At 40.0% G+C, this 22486-nt stretch overlaps 1 protein-coding gene across 12 annotated transcripts in view; it reads right to left on the bottom strand.

Annotated features, from left to right (window-relative positions):
• The window catches only part of atp8a2 (ATPase phospholipid transporting 8A2), a 61817-nt gene that overhangs the window by 33310 nt on the left and 6021 nt on the right, over positions 1-22486 (bottom strand). For 5 of the 12 annotated variants that reach the window (XR_001662418.1, XM_007554529.2, XM_007554532.2 and 2 more), the window contains 21 exons: positions 17531-17708; positions 12524-12623; positions 10947-11045; positions 10794-10839; positions 10524-10564; positions 8328-8401; positions 7977-8046; positions 7156-7283; positions 6726-6837; positions 6299-6467; positions 6058-6185; positions 5480-5557; positions 5313-5401; positions 5033-5077; positions 4801-4876; positions 4511-4699; positions 3787-3836; positions 3636-3705; positions 3470-3554; positions 2463-2602; positions 1129-1267 (listed from right to left, as the gene is read on the bottom strand). Coding sequence is in view for 11 of the 12 variants with exons in the window: in XM_007554529.2 (XP_007554591.1) it covers positions 1129-1267; positions 2463-2602; positions 3470-3554; positions 3636-3705; positions 3787-3836; positions 4511-4699; positions 4801-4876; positions 5033-5077; positions 5313-5401; positions 5480-5557; positions 6058-6185; positions 6299-6467; positions 6726-6837; positions 7156-7283; positions 7977-8046; positions 8328-8401; positions 10524-10564; positions 10794-10839; positions 10947-11045; positions 12524-12623; positions 17531-17708 (2106 nt within the window). In the remaining variant the exon portion in view is untranslated. Of the gene's footprint in view, positions 1-1128; positions 1268-2462; positions 2603-3469; positions 3555-3635; positions 3706-3786; positions 3837-4510; positions 4700-4800; positions 4877-5032; positions 5078-5312; positions 5402-5479; positions 5558-6057; positions 6186-6298; positions 6468-6725; positions 6838-7155; positions 7284-7976; positions 8047-8327; positions 8402-9146; positions 9818-10523; positions 10565-10793; positions 10840-10946; positions 11046-12523; positions 12624-17530; positions 17709-17779; positions 19034-22486 lie in introns of those variants that run through there. The other 7 variants (XM_007554530.2, XM_007554535.2, XM_016672664.1 and 4 more) reach the window with 5 other exon arrangements.

Genomic DNA, 22486 nt, shown 5'->3' with positions numbered 1-22486 from the left:
AGCTGCTACTTCGAGAAAGCAAAGAAAAATATGCCAGCAGAGAAATCCTGTCTTAGAGTGTAGGGGTCATCTCTAAAGAGGAAGTTGTGCTGCGTTTGATTTGTCTCAGGAGTCGGAGGTAGAAATGATGTCCCACCTGAGATGAGTGCGCTGTAAAAAAATAGCTGCCATTTGTTTGGCTGCTGACTTTACTTCATATAAGCGGATGACGTTTCTGTGTCTAAACACAAAAAGAATCATGTACACAAAACTGAAGGTGTACAATACGCACAATACTATGTTTACTCTGTTAATATGGACCATTAGAACGGATTTGGCCAACTTTTGATGCACTTGATATGCATGGACGCCATTTTGGATCCTAAACTCAAAACTGTTTGATAAGCTCAGACTTTCTTAATCAGAATATGTGTTGAATTTTTTTTTTTAAGTCTTTTGAGTACAAAGAGGACGCACCTTTAGAGTGCAGGATTCAATCAGGAGGAGAATATGTTTGAATAAGAGGCACCAAATCGGAGCACCGAAGCACTAAAGCAAAGCATTTGTGCAAGAAAGGTTGTTTTAACTTAACAGAGCAGCACAATAAAGTGAAATTAAGGAATCACACTTACAAACGGAAAACTTGTTTTTGTAAGAATATTTTCTCATAAAGCTACAATCACAGAGCCAAAGTCATAAATTAGAGTTTTTATTTTGCCCCAGGTCTGTCAGACCGTCCCAAAGTATTAGAAACCGGTTTAGAGCAATATTGATTTAGGCTTTCTTACGGTTTTTAAAAGTAACTTGTCACTTTTTCATTCATATTCAGTGCACTATTTGACCATTTTTAGATAAATGTTTATTTTGTTTAAGCCAGCAAATTCTGAAATTCAAGGAAAAGCAAAATGTTCCTAAATTCACTACAGAAACTAATGTAGCCAACTTTCAGATATTTTTTCCAACCCTGGATAGGCCTTTCTGGCCTCCACTTGTCCATTCATCAAATTTCTTTAGCAGGTCAGACACAAGCAAACAGCAAATCAGCAAAAAAATAAAGAAAAACAGAGCTACGAGATTTTAAAAAGTCTGGCTTCTTGGAATGAGTTTAGTTTTTTTTCACCGTGTCTTTATTTAATCATTTTCTCTCACCTATGTTAATGGCCGTCTCTTGCTTGTCTCCTGTGAGCACCCAGATCTTGATCCCGGCCCTCATCAACGTGGCGATCGTGTCTGGGACGCCGGCCTGGAGGCGATCCTCTATGGCTGTGGCTCCAAGCAGCATTAAGTTCTGTTGGCAAAACGCACAGAGCCAGAGGTAATTCTAGGAAAATGAACCCGTAATGGCGTAAAAAAAAAAAAAAAAAGTTAAAAGTTAACGAGGTTATAAGAAATCATATTAGGACCGACTTCAGCCAGACATCAGGTCCCTGTAAATGTGGACGATTCCAACAACACTACACATGACTAATTTGAGGATGAAAGCGATGCCAGACAGTTCAACTTTGAGTTGAAAAACCATCTAGCCAAGAGGTAACTCATTACTCTTTCCCATGCTAGCTTAAATTTGTTCAATGTTTAAATGCTTGTGTGCCCTCATTAGACACCCACACAGACACACAACTTAACACGACTGTGTTGTTGACTCCGGTTTTATGGGGCTTTTGGCACGCCAGTGCAGGTAATTGCCCTTGTGGTCTCCCAGTCAGAGGTTTCCTCCTCCTCCTGCTTCCTCTTTTTTTTTTTTTTTTCTCCTCACATACTTTTCTCACCTCAGCTCTCTCTGCCAAATCAGTTGGCTTTTAAACCTATTAGTTCTCCTGTTTGGTTTTTAACCAGATAGTGTCCTCTTTGAGACAGACGTGAAACGCACTGCTGCATCATAAAGCAAAACATACACGATGAAGAAATGGAAACACTTAAAAATGTTTAATCTGTGCATTACATTAAAGGTGCAACAAATCAGTAGATCCACTCTGCCACCTGCTGGCAACCAAACTCCACAGTCCATAAATGCTTTGAAATACAAGTCTTACCCAAGGTGAAAACATTTCAATACAACGTTTTCCGAGTCCTTTTTACATTTTGGATTGTTATAATCACAAAGTTTAATGTATTTTTAGTAGAATTTTTAATGTGACAGACCTGAGGTGGTCAACTCTAACTCAAGAGCCATTATTAACCTGGAACATTTAGATGCATCCCTCCTCCATCGTACCCAAATCAAATTAATAGCTTGCTAGCATGCCTCTGCAGAGCTTATTTACAGGCTGATGAGGGAATTTAACAATTTTCTTCAGGCATGTTGGAGGAGATTCATCCAGAAGTTACAGTGCGATAAAAAAAAACATCTTGGTGCAAAACATGCTGCAGCAAGCACAGATGTAGCCAATTTAATGCTTAAGCAGTTATAATGCAAGATTTGCAGAACGACACTAGTGGGAGATCAACAGCATTCAAACACAATAGATTAAACTTGTTAATACCTTTTCCAGTAGTTCGTAACACTCTTCTAGTTTCTGAGTGCGGTCTTTAAGTTCAGTGCTGACACGATTGTATTCTTTCAACCACTCCTGATAGGCGCCTTCCTCCAGGTCCACATAGGCAAAACAGAGCGTCCTCAGACCTGAAGGAGCAAAACAAGGAGAGGCTGATGAAAAATACACTAAGGGTAGATAAAACTGCTTCTGTTTTCAGGTGAAGTTGATAAAACACTTGGTGTGTTTTTGTGCATTCAAAAGCACAAAAGATTTTAATCCAGGTTCAAATCTGATTTATGAGATGAGGGGGGAGATTTGGACTGAATAATTGGTTCTAAAGCTGTATTCCTGAATTTGTGCAATCACTGAAAGTAAAAGCCAAATAGCAAATTTACAGCAGGAACATTTAATGCTCTTGTTTTCCAAAGGATTACTTTGACAAGTGCTTGCAGAAAGGTAGGTTTTAAAAATATTGAAAGATATCAGCAACCTTTTTACTCCACTGTGTGCTTTTTCCATTAAACCAGATTACAGATGGAACTCTTCCTGAAAGTCAGCTGAAAGTCTCTGCTATTGTTTTTACACCAGATTTAGACAAAATCGCATCTAATTCCAGCAAATCTTATCCAGAAAAAACACACCTGTGCCAACACCATTGTCATGACTCCATATTTAAAAGGGAGGTGAAGGAGGTTGAGAAAATTCTTGCTAAATCTTATTTACTTAATTATAGTAATTGCCAAAATATTCTCAATACAAATCATGTTTTAAAATGTTGCAATACAGTCAAAGATTTCCTTGGATTAGAGCTGATGCAAGAATGAAAAATAAAAATGAAATTGTACAGATATCTGGTAAATCATTACTAGAAACGTTAAACAAGAATAGAGTCCAGTAGGACCTCTGAGCTCATTCTCCTGTTAAATATGTTAGCTGATAGTACTGCAGTTTATTTTCCTCCATTGAATGCAAATATGAAGACATCTGCTGTTCTTTCAGTGGGTAAACAATACCTTCAGTCGCAAACTGCTCTAGATGAGCAATGGTTAGATCTTTATACTGAGATGCTTCCGTCAGTCGTTCAAAGATGACATTATCCTAAAAAAAAACAAAAAAATTAAATTTCAACCTAAATTCAAAATTACTGACAGAATAACAACGACTATCTGATGAACTTACAGCTCCTTTGCAGTAAAGCCGCAGCTTCCCAGAGGGCGTCCTCACCACCACGGACATGCGTTTGCGATTACTGTGGGAAGAGGAAGGTGTAGTTTTAATGGAATGTCACAACACGACTATTTGGGTGCAAGGGCATTTCGGGGAGGATTACCTGGAGAACTCCAGTACGTTCAGAAGTTCATAGGTCATTTCCTTTCCTCTCTGAAACACAGAAAGCTTGTCAACTTATACCAAAAAAGGAAAGAAAAAAAAAAGAATAGAGTTGCTTTTCAGATTTTTGGTGAAACTGTCCATACTTGTAAAATCATTTAGACATTTCAAAAGCGGAATAAACTTATTTTTTTAAATAAATATCTAAAAAGTGTTCATTTTTATTTACTCCATCCATCTATCAATTCCTACAATTCCTATCCATCCTGAAAAAGCATTCCCACTGAATAATACTGACATTATCCTGGCTCACACTACGGATTAGCATTACAATGGGCCAAAAGGCTCCAGAAAATTTCCAGAAGCTGCATGTGATTGAGCAACAGCATAAAAATATTTAACTTTACTCACATGACATTTGTTTTAGTCACGATTTAGCTGAATAACATACATTACCAGGGATAAGTGAAATGCAGTAACCTTTAGTATTTAAAATTTCAGGTCCGTTTCTGTTTAATCCCATAAAATTTGCAAGTAAAGTTTGCTAGCTTTGAAAATTCACAGAATTTTCTAACTCTAAACTGGATGTCGCATTGAAGGGTAACAATCGGTCCAAAAAGTCTAGTTTTCCCCTCATCCAATGAGATCGCCTTGCCATGTCCTTCACACAGCAAGTTATGAATTTCTATCCAAAATCCCAGCTCAGATTTACCACACAAGCTTACCGCATCGATGATGACCGAATGAGGGGTCCTGGCTGTGAAGACGAAGCCGAGTCCTTTGGCAGCTTTGACCAGCGCTCCTTCGTCCGGCGACGAGGCCTGGTAAATTATCTGGTCGTCCTCCCTCTCCGGTACGACAGTGTGGCACACCGCCATCATGGTCAGGAACTCGCAGATCTGAGGTGATGTTGGCTAAAAACAGGCAAAAAGGTTGGAAACAATAACAACATTCACTGCAACCTTTTTAATTTAGATTGAATCTAAAACACAAGAAAGAAAAACAGGACACCTACATGATTCTTTTCAATGTTTTGAATGAGACTCGGGTCGTCAAACTCTGTGGAGTTATGGCTGTTGGACGGCAGGTTGCTGAGGGACAAAAACATGTTTCGGTTATTAGACAGAAACTAATGGATTCGTTGATTAAAAGGCATTGTTTAATGCTCCATTTAAAGCAAGCAGGCACACAGTTAATCATTTACTACACGTGCAAAACAGAATTGGGAAGCTTGGGAGGCCACTCACCTGAAGTCCTCCATTGAACGATCACAGTCAAGATCAGGGAAGTGGCTGCAGTAATGAATGAGGTTGAATCAGGTCGAAAACAGGTGATTAGTTTCTTTGATTAAACATGTAAAAGTACAATCGGCTCAGCCTTAATTGGGTTAGTCTGCTACATAATGTAGCGACTGAAACAGCAGAAGCGTATTTAGCAGCATTCTGAGCTCATATTCTCTTATCCGGATCCTCGTTTTACAGGTAAACTCGGGATGTAAAAGAGGTGTTTAAATAAAGGATGACTGACCCGTATGTGATTCCCGCAATGGTACACTTCTTAAAGTGCATGATGTTACACGTGAGCGTTCCAGTCTTGTCAGAAAAGAGGTATTTCACCTGGAAGAGACAGAGATGGCTTTAATGTATTGTGCTGCTCTTAATTCAGAAGCCAGTTGTTGAGGTTTTGCACCTGACCTGGCCCAGTTCTTCATTGAGATTGGATGTTCGCGCCATAGCCGGTGTGTCCGTCTCCGAGTAGTACATCTCAACGTCCTGAGGAGATAATAAAGCAGGAATATAACAGGAGGCTGCAACCTGCTGCTCTGGAGTGGCTCTTTGGACTTTCCACAATGGCTCTTTAAAACTTTAGCTAAAAACAATACAGAATTAACTAATGTTTTTATATTAACAATGCAGGTTTTTAACCATTTTTAAAAGTTTCTTGCAATATTTGCGCTGAATTTCCACAAAGAATGACACTGAAAGTACCAGTTATGTTTATTTTAAATCCTAAAAATAGAAATAAAATGCTGGTTCTTTAAAATGACAAGAGATTTCCTAAAGTAGATACTTCCCTAAAGAGTTGTCTTTTTTTTTTTTTTTTCAAAAAGTTTTGGGACATTTGCAGCTCTAAAGTTTTATTTGGTTGTCCTGAAAGCAAAATGGCTTAATATTCTTGGCCCCTGGTGTAGCAAATAAAATCCCACTAAATTACATTGAAGATTTTGATTTTAGCAGAGTTAATCGATTATAAAATAAGATATGATTCATACCCAGTTGATGAAGAGGGCTTGTGTGAACTTCACCACCTCCAGGGTAACTAGCAGGCTGATGGGGATCAGGTTGTTGTAGAGGATGATGAACGTCAGCAGGTTGTATGCAAAGTTAAGAGAGATGTCACCTGGAGGGGGAAGAAAAAAAATACCTTTAAAGCAAAGCATGTGCATTTCTGTGGCTTTTCATGCACTAGACCCAACAGCTTGCAAGGCGTTGTGAATATGCGCATGCTCTCACCGGCCCGCGACAGGTACCAGCAGGCCTCGTCCGTGTGCTCCCTATTCCAGATGGCGGCGCCCACCGAGCTGACCAGCGCCATGACCAGCAGGATGCCGAACAGGACCAGGATCTGCATGTTGGTCACCCGCTCCACGTTCGAGCGCTTCAGCGGCACCTTGGTGGAGTTCTGAAAAGGTGACGAAATCAAAGGAGTAATAAGGTAATGTCTGAGGCAGAAAAATCCAGCTAAACTTCTCTGTTTACATCTATAAATTAGTCATGTCGAATAACCACTAAAGAGAATGCATTATAAAACAACTTGTTAATTTTAAGTATAAGAGTAAATGCAAACTCCTTGTTGAAGTCTATAATTATTGTGTCAATTTCTGTTAAATATAGAAAGAATACTTTTCATGGCTTTTCAAAGCGCAGAGGTTTGCGCTACCTGCATTAGTTTAGAGTCGTGGCCAGTGTAGACGACGATTCCCACAACCCACTGTGTGTTCCTGAGCTGGGCTCCACGCAGCAGAACCTGGTCTGGACCCAGAGGAGCTGGACTGAGGTAAAGCAAATGGAGATTTCGTCCACGAGTGGAAATTTATAGCATTTAGGAATCAACATTGACTTCTTTTATGGCTCTGCTTTTCTTATGCCAGATGTTTGGATTCTCAGAATGTCAGTTCCCTTGAAGGATCCAAATTTCTAACTCTGAACAGCCTTTGTTGCACAACTACATTGGTGCACATTTTATTTATCTGTCATTTAAAAATTTCTTCAACCAGTTTTTTTTTTTAAAGAAAGAAAAAATACAAAAGAAAGAAATCATCCATAGTTTTTGGCAATACAACTTTTGCTAAAAGCTGTGCATGTCTCACTTCTGGTTCACCAGGCGCAGCGTGCCGGTGAAGTCATACAGGTGTCTGTTGGGGCCTTCGCACTCCAAATGGCCCGACAACGCCATCAAGTCATCCAGGGTCTGAAAACCAGCCGTCAGGGGAAGACCCTGCATGTAAAGCCAAACCAAAGAAGTGGAAGATTTATAAATGCGCAAAACAGAACAAGAGTCCAAAGAAATTTGAGGAAAAGTTGACAATGTAAAGTTGCTGGAAAAATACAAGTTTTCCGCATTCCTTGGTCTGTTTTAAATGTGTACTTACAGAAGTAAAAGAGAGTATAAAATATTTTTACTACACAATCAAGACAGGAGTTCCTACAGATCTTCATTTCAAAAATTCATACTTTTTCCTGGACTGAAGCTGTCAGTTGTCAGTCCTCATTGAACCGTAGATGGAACAACAGATGGAAGGAAATACAGACCAGTGGGAAGATAAATTAAGATTTATGGATGAGCGAATAAATGGATTCATGGATGGGGAAAAAGTAATAATGTTCGGAAATATTTTTCCCTCACTATTCTTTTTCCAAACCTGGAAAATATATATATTTTTTAAATCTAACTTTTCCAGACTGTATAGGAACTCTGTCAATGGGTAGGGAAACAATGGTTTCTTAAACAATTTATTCTAGAGGCAGAGTTTCCCATTTGAGAAAATAAAAAGTGAGAAGAACATTTTTTCAGCAGCTTTTTTCCTAAATCTAGAAAGCATTACATAAGCCATTTCAATATTTTAAACCTACAGTTAAACCCGTGCACACCCAAACCCAAATAAATTCTGCTAAACACAGATTACTGTACCTGTCTGATCTTCAGGTTGGTTTCTCCGTCCAGGTTTGAGGTCTCAATGTAGCACATGGCTTGTGGCTCGCTGCAGAAATGGCAGCAAAGTTAAAATTATACAATTACACTAGATTAATAACAATTAATTTAATTGGTTTGTTTAAAATTCAGTTAAAGTCATGTGGAATTGTTTAAATCATCCAACACCACCTCAGTCAGCAAAAACGTAATTAAAACCCAATTAAGTAAAAAGGCATGCCAGTGTCACATTTAGGAAAACATTTTCTGGCATTAATCAAACAATTTTCTAACACACACACACACACACACACACACACACACACACACGCACGCAAAACGGAGTCTGACCTGGACGACACTATAACCATGTCAGCTGGAAGATGCTGGCCATTGGTCACCTTCACTATGTCCCCTACTGCCACCTGGTGGCCAGGATGCAGAGGAGCGACAGAATGAGCGAGAGGAACAAGCGTTTGTGTGGGGGCATGGGTAGGTGAAGAGAGGGAAAAAAAGAAAAAAAAGAGGGAGGTTAATCAGTGACTACAAAGAAAACAGCCATCAGAGGGAAAAGACTTGTGATAAGATGACAGCAAGCACAGCAGTGCATCATGTTCTGGTCAGGTTGCAACAAATTCAGACTTCAGAAACAACAGCTTGAAAGAACGTGGCGATAAGAAAAGGAGAGGCAAGGTTCAGCAAGCAAAAGTTGTTACTTTTATTTAAATCAGTCAAGCATGGTGCAGTCATGCCAGTAACCATCATAAATAGTCATTCATTACGGGCAAGGAGCTTTGAAGAAGAACAGGAAGCAATGCAATATTTCAAAATTACAAAAGGAAAACTTATATTATTAACCTGTCTGCATTTAATATGTTCCAAAGAACAGCAACAACAACAATAAAAGAATGTAATCTCTTTTGAAAACAAGGGTGTGGAAAGTTTATACAAAGCATCACTACGCACAAGAGAAACTACCCTGCTGCAGATTGTTTACTCTTTTTAAAGAGGCACAAAGGGAATGCAATGGATCTCAAAAATCTAAACAAACCTGTTCTCACAGTGAGAGATTGAGAGAACGTTCGCACAAACTACGAAACTTTAGACAAAACTTCTTTCAGAAGCAAACTTTAATTAGACTGGATGACAAGCTGGAACAAATTCCCTTACCTGTCCTGACACACTGAAGCTTAAATCCTGATAAACAAGCTTTGTCACCCATACTCTGTAACAAGGACCCAGATCTGACTTGATTCGACCTAATGGAGCGAGGCTGAGCACAGCTGGGCCCAGTTAATGAGGACATTCAATAAGGAGCCCAAATCTTAGGAAAACAAGTCCGCACTGCATTGTGACAACAGAGCATTTGGGAACTTGCATCTAATAACTAAGCTCAACTGTGTTGCTGCTCTTGATTCGGCACATTTCTCCTCCAACTCTGATTACACGTTTAATTATCTCGATGAGCTGGCTTTCATTTCAGTTACGCATTTGCTTTCTGTTTTTGTACAACTCAGCACTCTCCACGTTTATTAGCTACAGAAAAGCCTAAAAACCCTGAAGTGTTGCAAAAAAGCTGAACGCTTAAACTGAGTATATTTATTCGTAGAGGGGAAAACTTATTCAGAAATAGGTTATTTTTTCCATAATTATTTTTTGCCACATTTATTGTCACATTTCTGAACTGTTGACACTTAATGCCTCCCCTATTCCAAATAGAAAGCACATACCCCTTTCCTGAATCACATTAAAATGGAGGAGTATTGGACAAGAGGGATATTTGATCATTCCTTATCTGGGTTAGCTCAACCTCAGTAACATTTGCAGCTTCAGTTTGTGATAATAGAGTAAAAAGAAATATTTTCTGGTCATTTTGAATGAAAGAAATGAATCCTTCAGGGAGTTGTGACCAATGTGGAAAATTTTTTATTTTGTGTCTGATTGGGTTGACTGGATCATCAATCCAAATGACCCATTTTGGGTTTTTATGTCAGGTTTCACAAGAATTTCCTCCAAAAATTGAAAGGGTTCATACACTCTGAAACAGGCCCGTTGCATCACAGATCATCTACCTTACTTAAAAGTGGCCATACGTTGCAAAAACATAAGATCATGTCGACTCACGACTTATTAAAGACAATGAAGAAAAGGTGTGTTTTTAAAACAGACGTAAAAACAGGAAGCGAAGATGTCCGTCTTAGTATTTAAAGACAGTTTGTTCCAAAGTTTGGGTGCTTGAAGCTTAAGCAGACATGCTCAATAGGATTTCTTGTCTTTCCCATTTTGAAAAATACATATTTTGTACTGAAATTTACAGAAAGTTTTTTTTTTTTTTTTTAAGAGGATGAATTTATTTTGGGACCGTCAACATTTTTCTTCTTAACTAACAGTTGTTGTATTCTCAAGAGTTTTAACTTTAGACACCTTGAATTATTTTAAAATAATTTTTTTTCGTCATTTATGCCAGTATGATACGATGAAATGAATGAGAAATCACAAGCATGATAAATGAGACGGCAGCAGCCGCGTTTGCGATGATAGCGATACCTGCTTCCAGATGATCGTCTGCCAAGCTCCGCTCCGCAGCACTGAGAGACAACGACAACACAGCCATCAGTCAAGCCTATGTAGCGGCTCTCATACAGTATTCATGGCCTCTAAACCTTTGTCTTTTTTTTTTTTTTTTTTTGTCTTGGTCTGAGTGCCCTCTAATGCTATAATGACCGACAGACAAGGGCCATTCATCGAACCATGAAAGGAAAACAAAACCCAGGCAAACAGACGCGCACGCTCATGGAAAAAAATCACTCAATATACCTGTCGTCTTCTTCTTGTTCACCGTGTTGTCGGCTTTGTGTCTTTTCTGCAAAAGGGCAAGAAGAAAATAGAATGAAACTATAAATATTTGGAGTAAACCTGCTCTAGGAGCAATATTACAAGTCTTGACTAAGTCCCTGCTGAGCTACTCACATAATCCTCTATGATTTCTTTAATTCCCGCCACAGTGAGAATGAAGATGAGCGGAACCAGAGTGGTGTAGCGACCGGTCGGTGATACATCGGGGATTTGCTGATGAGAAAGAAACAGAATCTATACTTTTATATGTGCTGGTGGGCAGCACAGAAGAATCATTACTATTATCTAAGATGACGGCAATAATGACAAGCAGAAGGGTCCTTTTGTAAGTAGATTGCCAAGTGCTTCTGAAGAATATCTATTAGCTTGCACATTAAAAACTCTAGTATATTTGCAAGATGTTTGTAAAGATTATGTTGATGAGAATGTAATGGATCCATGGAAAAGCAATAAAATCTTGGTGAATATCTGAGATTTTAATGCATATTAAATATGCATGAACAGGATAATGCAATTTCTTTGCTCTTGCATTTACGTTATTTTGCCTTTTTTTTCCCTCCAAAAAACCATTTGTTTAGGATAATTTGATTCTTACTAATCAATAAACAGACAGGGCTGAATGTCTCAGTTAAAGCATTCTGGGTTATAAAACGTCAGTATCAACATATATTTAAATTTATATCTCGGCGTCCATATTCTGCTGGAACAGGACTTTGATCTAAATATACCTTAGATCAAAGGTACATTTAGATCACTTGGACTTGAGACTAAGTCCAAGTCTACAACAGGTCCATGGAAGATATTATGCATAGACTTTGTAAAGACTGCTTGCTGGATAGCAACTGAAGTAGCAGCAGAGCTTTAATCAACATCTCCATAAGATCCATGAAGCTTAACTTTGTAAAACCTGGTACGCTCTCTATCCAGTGACATGTTGAGTCCAATTCTATCCGCCAGGGAAGAAACTGGATTTTAAAATGATGGTAATGGTTTGGAACCGTCACAGTTAATGTTTCATTATGAAATTGTAGACTTAACATTCTACAATGTGTCCCACTGATAAACATTTTCAGTTTTGAACAGCACAAGTCAGCAAAAACAGTGTATTAATAGCTAGCTGTTAGCTTTCACTACTTAGAGGATTTATTTTCATTTTAATGCTGATGTCAGCTCAAAATAGTGATATCTCTGCTACAGGGCAATAGTGGAAATCTGTTAACTTCACAGAATGCCACTATAAAAAAACCCAGTCCAACGTTATAAAGTTTGAACTTTGTAATCATTTTGTCTATTTTGTGCTAAATAATGTTTAACTGAGTCATCTTTTCTTCATAAACATGAAGTTGGACACGTCTCTTATTTTTAAATATTGTTAAATGTTGCCTTTCATGATTTAACAAAAATAAATCCAATGAGATAAAAACTATGTTGTGAATGCAGTTATTTCACTATAAATATTCTGTTTTAGAGAAAGTGAAATGCTAACTGTGTCCATAAAATGCAAGAAAACTTATTTTGTTGTACTTTTTACAGTTTTAAAAGAAAAACAATACACTGGACTTTACAGATCAGGGATAAAAACAAAACAAAGATAAATTAGAAATTTAGATCTCCGATTGGTCCATTTCGAGTATAAACTAAAAGACAAAGAATCAGGCCCAGCCCTGACCAGAACCAGCTTCAGCGTCTACCTGCATAAGTGCGATGAACAGGAAGAAGGCGTTGGCCGCCCGTCTGATCTGCTCATAGAGGAACCGGGGCAGAAACGTGAGAATCCCATACTTGGTGGTACTGTATGAGGAAAATGGAAACAACAGATAATGTGCTCAGACAAACAAGAGAAAAGGTCATGAAATGCATTAGCAACTAAAGTGCAATAAATAATAGATTAATAATGACATCTTAATGTAAAATTCTCTGGTGCATCGCTTACTTTAGAGGATGAATAAAACAAAACTCCATTTCGACTATAAACACCCAAATGTGCTCAGGTAGGGGAAACCTGGGCCACTAAAGGCTGCACACACATCGCACTTATAAATAGATCAAGATATTTAGTCCAACGCACTAAATTGAGACCAAGAATGTCAGGAAATAGGTAGAAGAAACCTTGGCAGCCCCAATTTATCCGCAAGTCAGCTGTATTGATCAGACAGCTGTATTGATTAGCCTTGATATAGCCATTAGCTACAGTAAGTGCTTTTATAAAAAGCTAAAAATAAAGTCAACATTCAAGTTAAGACCTCGTTTTGTTGTTTTCCCCCCCTCCCTCTTTCACCTAAGTAAAGAGAAAAAGCTTCTGCAATGAGCTTCCTTTAATGGATTGTGCATGTTCCTGTGTGTGAGTGCTGAGAGTGTGCATGCATCAAATGGCACGGAGCAATTCAGGAGCGCCAAGGAGATGAACCCGTAACCCTCACCACTGCCCCCTCTAGATCTGCCTCATCCTTAGACACAAAATACGAGGAGCAGGATGTTGCATGAAAAAAAAACAACATGGGAGCAACAGCTGTTGACCAGTCACACCGACACACAGGATCCTGACCCGGAGGCGACGGATACCTCCGAGCTGGTGATACTACACGCCTCAATCTAATCAAAGACAAGCGATACGGCACTCCAGCAACAGACACGTGCATTCCCACTGAATCAAAAAAAGAAAAAGAAAGAAAAAAAAAGCACCTGGATGTGTTAGTTTCTGTAGTGTACATTGCTACAAGTGTGAGCAGCTGTTGGCAGCAGGGGTGATGCTGTCCTGCAGCTGTGCAGCTTTGGACTGTTTTTATAGAAAACAGCATTCAAAGTACGGAGCAGTCAAAAAGTATGTGCCCCCATCCTTTGGCTCAGATTAAAAAAAAATTGATCATTGATCAAAATTTAAATACTAGACAAAAATAGCCAGGAGTTAATACCGAAGGAGTTTTTTAATTAAGATAAAAGCTATGCAGAACCATGAAATCACTACACTGAAGCCGTCTTACAACGTGGTAGGCTAAAACAATCTGAAAAAGTCACCATGTCCCAATTTAATGGACTTCAAGAACAGATGGGAAGCAAAGGCATTTACATCAGTCAGTCTGGTAAAGATTACAAAGACATTTCTATGGCTTTGGGACTCCAGAGGATCATTATTATCGACAACTGGAGAAAACATGCATTGACTGAACTTTCCGGGAGGGGTCGGCAAACCAAAACTAATCTAAGAGGGCCTCAGCAAGTCATCCAGGAGCTGATAAACTCCAGAACATTATCTACGTCATTTATCATTTTCTCACTGACTCAGTTAAGGTCAGTTGACCATTTTCAAATATTTGATAAAGGTCAAATATTTACCAATAAACATGCTGAAGATCCAAGGCTTTGGAAAATATTCCATGGACATAAGCAACAAAAGTGGAATTTATTTAACTAAACTAAGATAGTATTAAAAATACATACAGTCAGAAATAGTGGTGGCAGTGTTATGGTGTGGGTGTCGTTTCTGGTACTTGCTGTAGTCGGGGCAAGTCGTAGGGCTAAATTTGTTGCTTGGATAACTTTTCTCGTATCAAGTAGAAATATTTGAAAACTGCTCATTTGCGTTTACTCAAGCTATGTCCGATATTAAAACTGTTTGATCTGAAACCTTTAAGGATGACATAAAAAAAGGCAAGACTAGAAGAAATCTTTAGGAGGAAAAACACATTTTTCGGCACTTCTTTATTCTAAAATGATCATGCTGTGTACTGAAGAGTGAAGCCTGGAAATGGGGAGGAGGACAGTGGAGTGAACAGATAAGAGCTGCAATGCTTTAATCTCAGAAAGAAAAATCAATAACGCTGTTGGACTTTAAAACACAAACTAAAGAGTTACAGGAATACAAGGACATGAAAGGCATTTTGCCTCTGGAGCAAGAGTGCTCCCGTCCGTCCAATCTGCACAGAGGAGAGGCGGAGCGCCCAAGCACATCCAATCAGATGGCCGAATGGCACCCACATTAATCTCATTAGGTGAAATGCTTCTGTTTTTTTAAAGTGAAATTCAATCTAGCAGAAACACTCATTCTAAAACCTCACAGTAAAAGCAGAAAACAAACCCTTTCAGACACAAAACAGGAGAGTGGATCTACCGACTGCGCAAAGCAGACAACAAAACTACAGGAAAAGACACGAAGGAAAATGACACTAAAACAAAACAACATGATTCCCTAAAGATGTGAGCCCAACAGAAAACCGTGGGGACACATGTGAGAGAAAAGGTGCAAAGATCTGCATTGGAGTTTACTTTTGTCGCACCAAAGCTGTGATAAACTCAGAAGGTCGCGTCTAAAATAAATCACACCTAAAGCATTTGACGTGGAGGAGGCACAGGAGACAGGTTTTATCCTCAGTCACGCAAAAATAATTATTCACAGTTTCCCTTCAGCAGAAACACACCCATCCTGAGGAGCTTTGTGTAAATCTATGTGAAACGTGTAATTGGGGTTTAATTTACCAAGCAGCATTAAATATTAATGCGGAGGTATTGATTGGGCAACACTGTGTCATGTCATCTTGTTAAGCCAAGCTCTCTTTCCACCACTCAAACATGTTAGCCTCACCCTTTTAGGAAGACGGCAAATAATCACTAACAGGAGAGAGAGATCTTCAGGTGAAAATTTGTGAGAATTTGTAGAAACTCAAGGAATGATCACTATTTAAGCAAGAAGAATACGTTTTAGGAGGCGCAAAACAACCATATATCCAAGGTTCAAAGTCTACGTGGCACACGGGTGAAACACGGTGACTGTCAGAGACCGTCCTTCAACTCCGCTCGGTGTGGATTTAAAACCTGATAAGCAAACATCAGCTCTGCTGAACCATCTTTTAGCCAAACAAAGCGCCAAAAGGTTAAAGAATTAACACATACACTATAAAAATGAATTTGGGATTGTATTAGATATTGGCAATTAAAATGACTGGTAACACTTTATTTGAAGGGGTGTGCATAAGACTGACATGACACTGTCATAAACATGACATAACACCTGTCATGAACATAAAGAAGTCTTTATGAATGTTTATGAATGTTTATGACAGCTGTCATGAAGTGTCATTGGGTAAATAATGACACTTTTAATGCAAAGTTGCTCTAAAAGTTCCACTAAAAGTCCATTAAAAGTGCCAACTTTGCATGATTTTGTAAATAATGACAATTTAATGCAAAGATGGCATTTTAAATGGACTTTCAAGTTGTAAGAGAAGTTATCATATTTGAGATCCAAGAAGTAAACATGTTGCGGTGCTAATGTCAAGAGCAAAATGTGCGGCAAATGAGGAAATATTTAAATAATAGCACCTGATTCAGTTATGCACAAGCCCAAAAAAAATTAAGTCCTCTGCTCTGTGCATCATCTTTGAGGCGAGCTTAAAGCATTTTCAACATTCATTTTGGAATCCATCATGGTTTGTGGATCATGTAGAGTCATTATCTGTCTCAAGCACAACGCTTAAAAGCCCTTACAGTTGGGATTCAACCACTGATCTCTTGTGCGTTCCTCAGAAAAAAAAATGAAGTTTGTACAATTAGATGAAATTACTTCTGAGTCCACGTCTTTGAAATGCTGCTCATCCACACTGCTCACTAAAGCAAACAAAAAACATTGAAACTCTTTGCGTGAATCAAACTTGTCATTTAAGACAACAGCAGCCTGAATATTTTAACAATATAACAATATTTTGTGTTTAAAGTGTGCTTTTTGAAAAGGTCAATATTTCTGTGAAATCCTGGTTTGAATATTTCTTCTGCTTGCTACAAAAAAATAAATTCATCTTTGAGCGTTTCCTTTTATAACTTGTAAGAATTTAACCAATTTAGTCGAGTAAGTATATTTTGTAAGTTTGTACAAGGCTGGTAGCCTTTTTTCTTAATAGGAAGAAGAGCAAACAGACGGGGAAGACATGAAACAAATAGCTCAGCTTCTGCTTAAACTCAGACTGTAACCTTTATGCCCCAGCTTGACCTCTGAGCAGGTGGCACCCTTGTCAACCAAATACATTTTAATTTGTACACCACCTTGAACACAGAATCCCCAAAGGAAAACATGATGGTGGCAGGATTATACAACGGGAATGATTTTCCTTAGGAAGAAAGCTGGTTTGAGCTCAAGTTCAGACTTGCATCCAATTAAGAATCTGTGGCAACCTTGAAAATCGATGTTCACATATGCGCTTATCCTGATTTGCACTTGAACTTGAGCAACGTTGCAAAGTGGAAATATGACTCCAGATGTGCAAAAGTTGTAGAGATATATCCCAAACACATGCATCTTTAACTGCAGTCAAAGGTGGATTTAAGTACTATTGACCCAGACCAGCTGCAGGCAAAAGCATCCCCCACTTTTCAGATTTTTATCTCCAAGAGATATTTGGTTTCACTTCTAATTAAGAATTTTTGTCCTACTTCGTTAGTGTCTAACATTAAATCTCTAAAATTATAAAAGTAATCCATTTTCATTTAGCTGGTAGACTTGTGAGATTTCAACCCTAATAAAACTGTCAGATCAGTTTTACTGATTAAATTCAAACAATTGTTTGTTTCCAGTGCCGTTATAATACGGGTTTGTGTTACAAATGTTGATTTTTGAAGACTTTAAAGAACTTCCCAACTTAAATAACGTTGATAATGAATACATGCCAGAGCAGAAATCAAGCATCAAAGCAGTTAAGTTTTAAGCCTACCTCACGTGGTTGTCGCAGAACTTGGTGCTTTGGGTCCGGTTGAGGATCACAGTCCGCGCAGTGGCGTCGACGGGATCCGCCTGGGAAGTGGTCCCGGACATCTCGTCATCCGCCTTGCGGTACCCGGCGGACGAGCCAGAGGGTCCTGCGCCGTTGGATTGATGGGAGAGAGGTGAGGCTGAGTGAGTCCGAGTGGGAGATGGAGAGACAGAGACAGGGGAAGGGTGGGAGAGACACACACACACACACATATAGACGTGGAGACGTGGTTTGTACAGATCAACAGCGACCAATTACAACCAGAGGACGGCTACTGTGTGCTGAGGTCTGCTGAAGCGGTTCGGGTCGATTCGGTGACGTTTCCCGTCCCTCTGTAATTGTCTTTCATGTGCGTGCGCGCGCGCGTGTCCCAACGCCCACGGGGACCCCCCGCTGTAATAATGGATATGCTGAGTGATGCACAAAGGCGAGGCGAACAAACACTGCGGGTTAGTCTGCTTTTTATCAGCTGCTCATGTGGACACTGAGCGCACATGTAGACAGAGAAAATCCAGAAAAGTGACAGAGGAGGAAGAGGGGGATCCCACCCGCTCCTTCTTCTTCTTCCTCTCCTCCCCGCCCGCCTGGCTTTGTCATCTCGAAGCGTCGTGATCTCCGCTCATTCACCCCCGCATGCGCTTCAGCTTCGTGGATTTTATTCCCATAAAACACGGGAGCCCGTGCGTTTCTGCGAAGACGCAGGCGACAGCAGCAACCGGGTCTGGAAGCTACAGTTCACTCCGCTGCTGGAACAACGGCGAGCGTGCACTGGCGAGGGCAGCCGTTTCAGCTTTACCCGCCTCCCCGCGCTCCTCTTTCGGCTCGGCTGAACCTGAAGCTGCCGGTGAGATATAGCGAAGTATGCGCCTCCACGCTGGGACGCTGTACGGGCTTTATCTGGTGCGTTTGAGGCGAGCTCCTCCCTCCAACACGACGGCCCCGGCTGCTCACAAACGAAGCGGGGAAGCCATATGGAGCTCCTTCAGAGCTGCGGGGCTCAGCTTTTAAAGGGCCAGAAGCCTCGCATCGCCTTAAGGTTGTGTGGTTGGGCACAGATGGGGTCAAATGACATGCGGCAGTCAGAAACCATCCATCAGAGATCACTTCATGTCGCTTTCTCTTTACTTTGATGCCACTGCTACTTCCTGCAGGACACCGTTCCTCAAACTGTTCCCATCTTTAAAATAGAGTCTATTTATAATCATGGGATCAGATTCTCCTGTTGTTTGTTATAGGATCATGTCTGTAGGAAAGTCTGTGAGTGAAACCGTCAACAGGCTAATTGCATGAATAATTCAAAAAAGAATAAGCCCTGGCAGGGTTCTGCTTATTGAATTTCCAAAGTCCTGAAGTGCCATTTCTGCACCGCTGCAGTGCAACAGGAGATGCATTAGTCTGTCCCATCATCGATAACCAAAACTGGATTAAGTCCTTCGATTTCACTCAAGCAGGATATTCTGGGCATGAAGAGAAATAGTTAAAAAAAAACAGTGCACAGATGTAAGTGCATAGATTAATCATCTGGCTGCGATAGTAAGTTTTGTAAAGGAAATCATGCACCTAGGACTTTTTCCGTGTTTTACCGAACACCATCCAGAAACCTTAAACTTGATGTGTTTGATTGGGATTTTATGTGATTGAGCAACAAAAATAGTGCATGATTATGAAGTGGAAGGAAGGATTTCTGCACTTCACTTTGCTGGCCGGCATGGGGAAAAGTCAAGAGCTGTAAAAGTTTGCCGTAAGTCATAAGGGGACACAACAAACATGCAGAAGAAGCTGCTCTAGTCAAATAATAAAGTCTAGGTAAGGTGGAAATGTTGGGAGAAGCATCCTTTAGTGTTTCTCCCAAAACCTGAAAACTGATTATTACAGACTCTACCTTGCGTACTTTGCATTTGCCTGTCACTTTAAATGTCAATAAAACACATTGCAGTTTGTGTTCGCAAAACGACAAAATGTGAAAAAGTTCTAGAGGTATTAATGTTAAATGCACAACAAGCAAATTCTTTGAACTAAAATAGTTAAATAATATAATTATTTTGAATGGACAAAACACATCATCTTGACATTTTTAGAATTAAAACACTTCTACCTACAGCCTTACAACGCCCTCCACTGCCAGAAAGGGTTTCTAAAAGGGCTTGGCAAGCCTGACATTCCCCCTTTTTGCTACAGCTCAGTGAGCTTTGAATCATTTTTTAACTCCCCTTCCATCCTCCTCGCTCTGCAGGGGGGCGTTGTAGACTTGGGTTCTTGTCCAGCCTTAATGTGGAATATTACCTTTGCTGTCCAGAAATTGAGCTGTTAGTGTGTCATGACAATCATGAGACTGTCACACAGCAACAGTCTTAAATCAGAAGCCTCTTCAGATAAGCTGCAAAACTAACTATTACCACGCATCATACGTAACAACTCTTCAAAGATACTTACGTGATATGAGTTATTTTCTCCTTGAGAAAATAAGGTATTTTTGAAATGAATGGAAGACAAATGAACCTCTTTGTCACATCAAGTTTATACCCCAGGGGGGGAAAAAGCAATGGATTATTAAATAAAAATTTTAATACGTTTTGATCACCTTTTAAAAGTAGAAATCTTTGGTAAACACATCTTTACTAGGTGTGCCAATAACTATAGAGGGTGTTGTACATGCAGCATTTATTCTCTGCCATCACACAGGGAACCAGTATGAGGCAAAGAGCAAGGGTCAAAGTCTGTTAAAGCGAATTGATAATTGACAGCCTCTCTGCCTTTTCCTATATCTTTTCACATGACCTAATGAGAGATACACAAACTGAGACGTGAGTCATAATCGCACCTCAGCACACTGTGCTGTAAACAACTCTTAAGGCAGCCGGCAAGGCAGCAGGCAATTCAACTGATTACAGTAAACATGAGGAGAAAAGTATAGAAAAAGGCCATTGTATTGATGTGATCAAGTTACAGCATTGTCTTTCAAGAATCCTTTGGAAATTGTAAATACACTATCCTTCATTTTCTATCCCCGATGGACTCCACCTTTCCAGAAAAGATCAATAAAGACTCTCTCCGCGCCACGCCTATAGCTCATTTCAGTGGAGATCAATGCTCCCACTACTCATCGCGGATGGAGTGGAGGCCGCAGATGCCTCTGTAGCTGCACTGATGCGCTGCCGATGAGTCAGCAGCAAACTCCAACAAAGCACAGCCCAGGTCAATTACACGCGACGCACCTGAGGCAGCCAAATTAGGAACCTCAGGTCTGATAACCTGCAGCCGGAGCAGGAAAGACTAGCCTGATCCCCACTCAACACTCTGATCTCATACCCAGCGAGTAAGATCCTGCCAGCTACCCATTTAGTTCAGCAGTCTTAAACTAAATTATTTGGAAACAAGCTTGTTTGATAACTCAATAAAGAACTTCTGAGTACTATACACTTTCTAATGTCTGTTTCATACAAACGGCACCTCAGATTGAGGCAAAAAGACTGCAATGCAATCCAGAAATGCAGACGTATAACTTAAGCACAGGAAAAAAAAAAAGACTTCAAATTTTTACAAACTCTAGAGTTCTCACGTGTCCTTTAACTTGGGTTGTTGCCAAAATTTCACCATTAAAAAGCAGCCTGGATCGCTGAATAATACATGCACGGAGACTGCATAATTCATCTACATTTTCCAGTATGGCACAGCATATTGAATCCAGGGCACTACCGTGGTGCTGCTGCACTTGTGCTATCACTCCCAACAGCCACAACCAAACCATCTCACATCTGAGCTATATTTTAAATGGCAAAAAAAAAAGCCACTTCACAGACAGTTAAACACTTAATCCAATGATGCAGTCCAGAGAAGAAATGAGCCGGAAGACATTAGCTGCTAATCATAACGACAGCTATGGCAGGGCTGCTGATACTATCCCCAGATGTTCAAGCTCTGCCACCACACATGCCACACTTAGGATAGGATTCTGGCTGAGTTCCTGTTTTTATTATCTGGGGAAAAAAAAAAAAAAACTTCAAAGAGAATTAGCTTCCACATGGATGCATGCATACCTATTTCACAGCAAGACTGGCAAATTTAGCAGAAAAAAAGTCTTGCGGAGTCATTGTCTGTTAACATGAGAGTTGTTTTTAATCCAAAGACAGCGGCAAGCCTCACTGAAGTCTGCTCAGGCTGAACACTGAAGAAGTCCCATCCTCTAGGCCTGTCACGATCATTACATAATCAACATATCACATTCAGTTTAGCTTGGCCAGCTTGGAAAACACCAAAAACATTTCATCTGGGCATTTTTCACCACTAGTAATGTGCTCTTCTGTGATCGCAATGCACAATATGTTATAATCTTATGCATTAAATCAAACAAGACGCCCCTATCTGCCATCAAAGTGTCAACAATACGCCTCCGTACAGTTCTGCACAGGAAAACATTACCTACAGAGCTCCGTCTGCCTGGGCGACCCTTATGTCCCATTGTGGCCCCGGCGCCTTGAGTCCTATTTCCAGCTCCTTGCTAACATGGTTGCCATCGGCCCCCGTGGGTCCATTTGCCACCGTACCGAAGTAGGAAGCAAAGGGAAGAAAGCCTCTTAGCGATGAAGTGAGCGAGCATGATAATCCTTTCTGTGTCTGCTCTGCAACTTCACCTGCTGTTAATCCATAACCTGGTAATCCTACAGGTGCGACACGCACCAGCAACATAAGTTGAGCGTGTCCAGGTAGATTGCCTTGCAAAAGTATTCACACCCCTTGATCTTATTAACGTTTGTCATGTTACAAGCACGAGCTTTATGTGATGGACCAACACAAGGTAGCTGATAACTGTGAAGAATATGGAATATAGGATTTTCATTTTCTATTTAAGAAAGAAATAAATGTAAAGAAAAGAATGGCATGCATTTGTAGTTGCCCCCCTCAAGCAACTGTTTGGGG

The sequence above is a fragment of the Poecilia formosa genome, unplaced genomic scaffold (assembly GCF_000485575.1).
Source record: "Poecilia formosa unplaced genomic scaffold, Poecilia_formosa-5.1.2 Scaffold64, whole genome shotgun sequence".
Lineage (NCBI taxonomy): Eukaryota > Metazoa > Chordata > Actinopteri > Cyprinodontiformes > Poeciliidae > Poecilia > Poecilia formosa.
The sequence above is the reverse complement of the archived record's forward strand: the minus strand, read 5'-3'. Positions and strand labels throughout refer to the sequence as shown.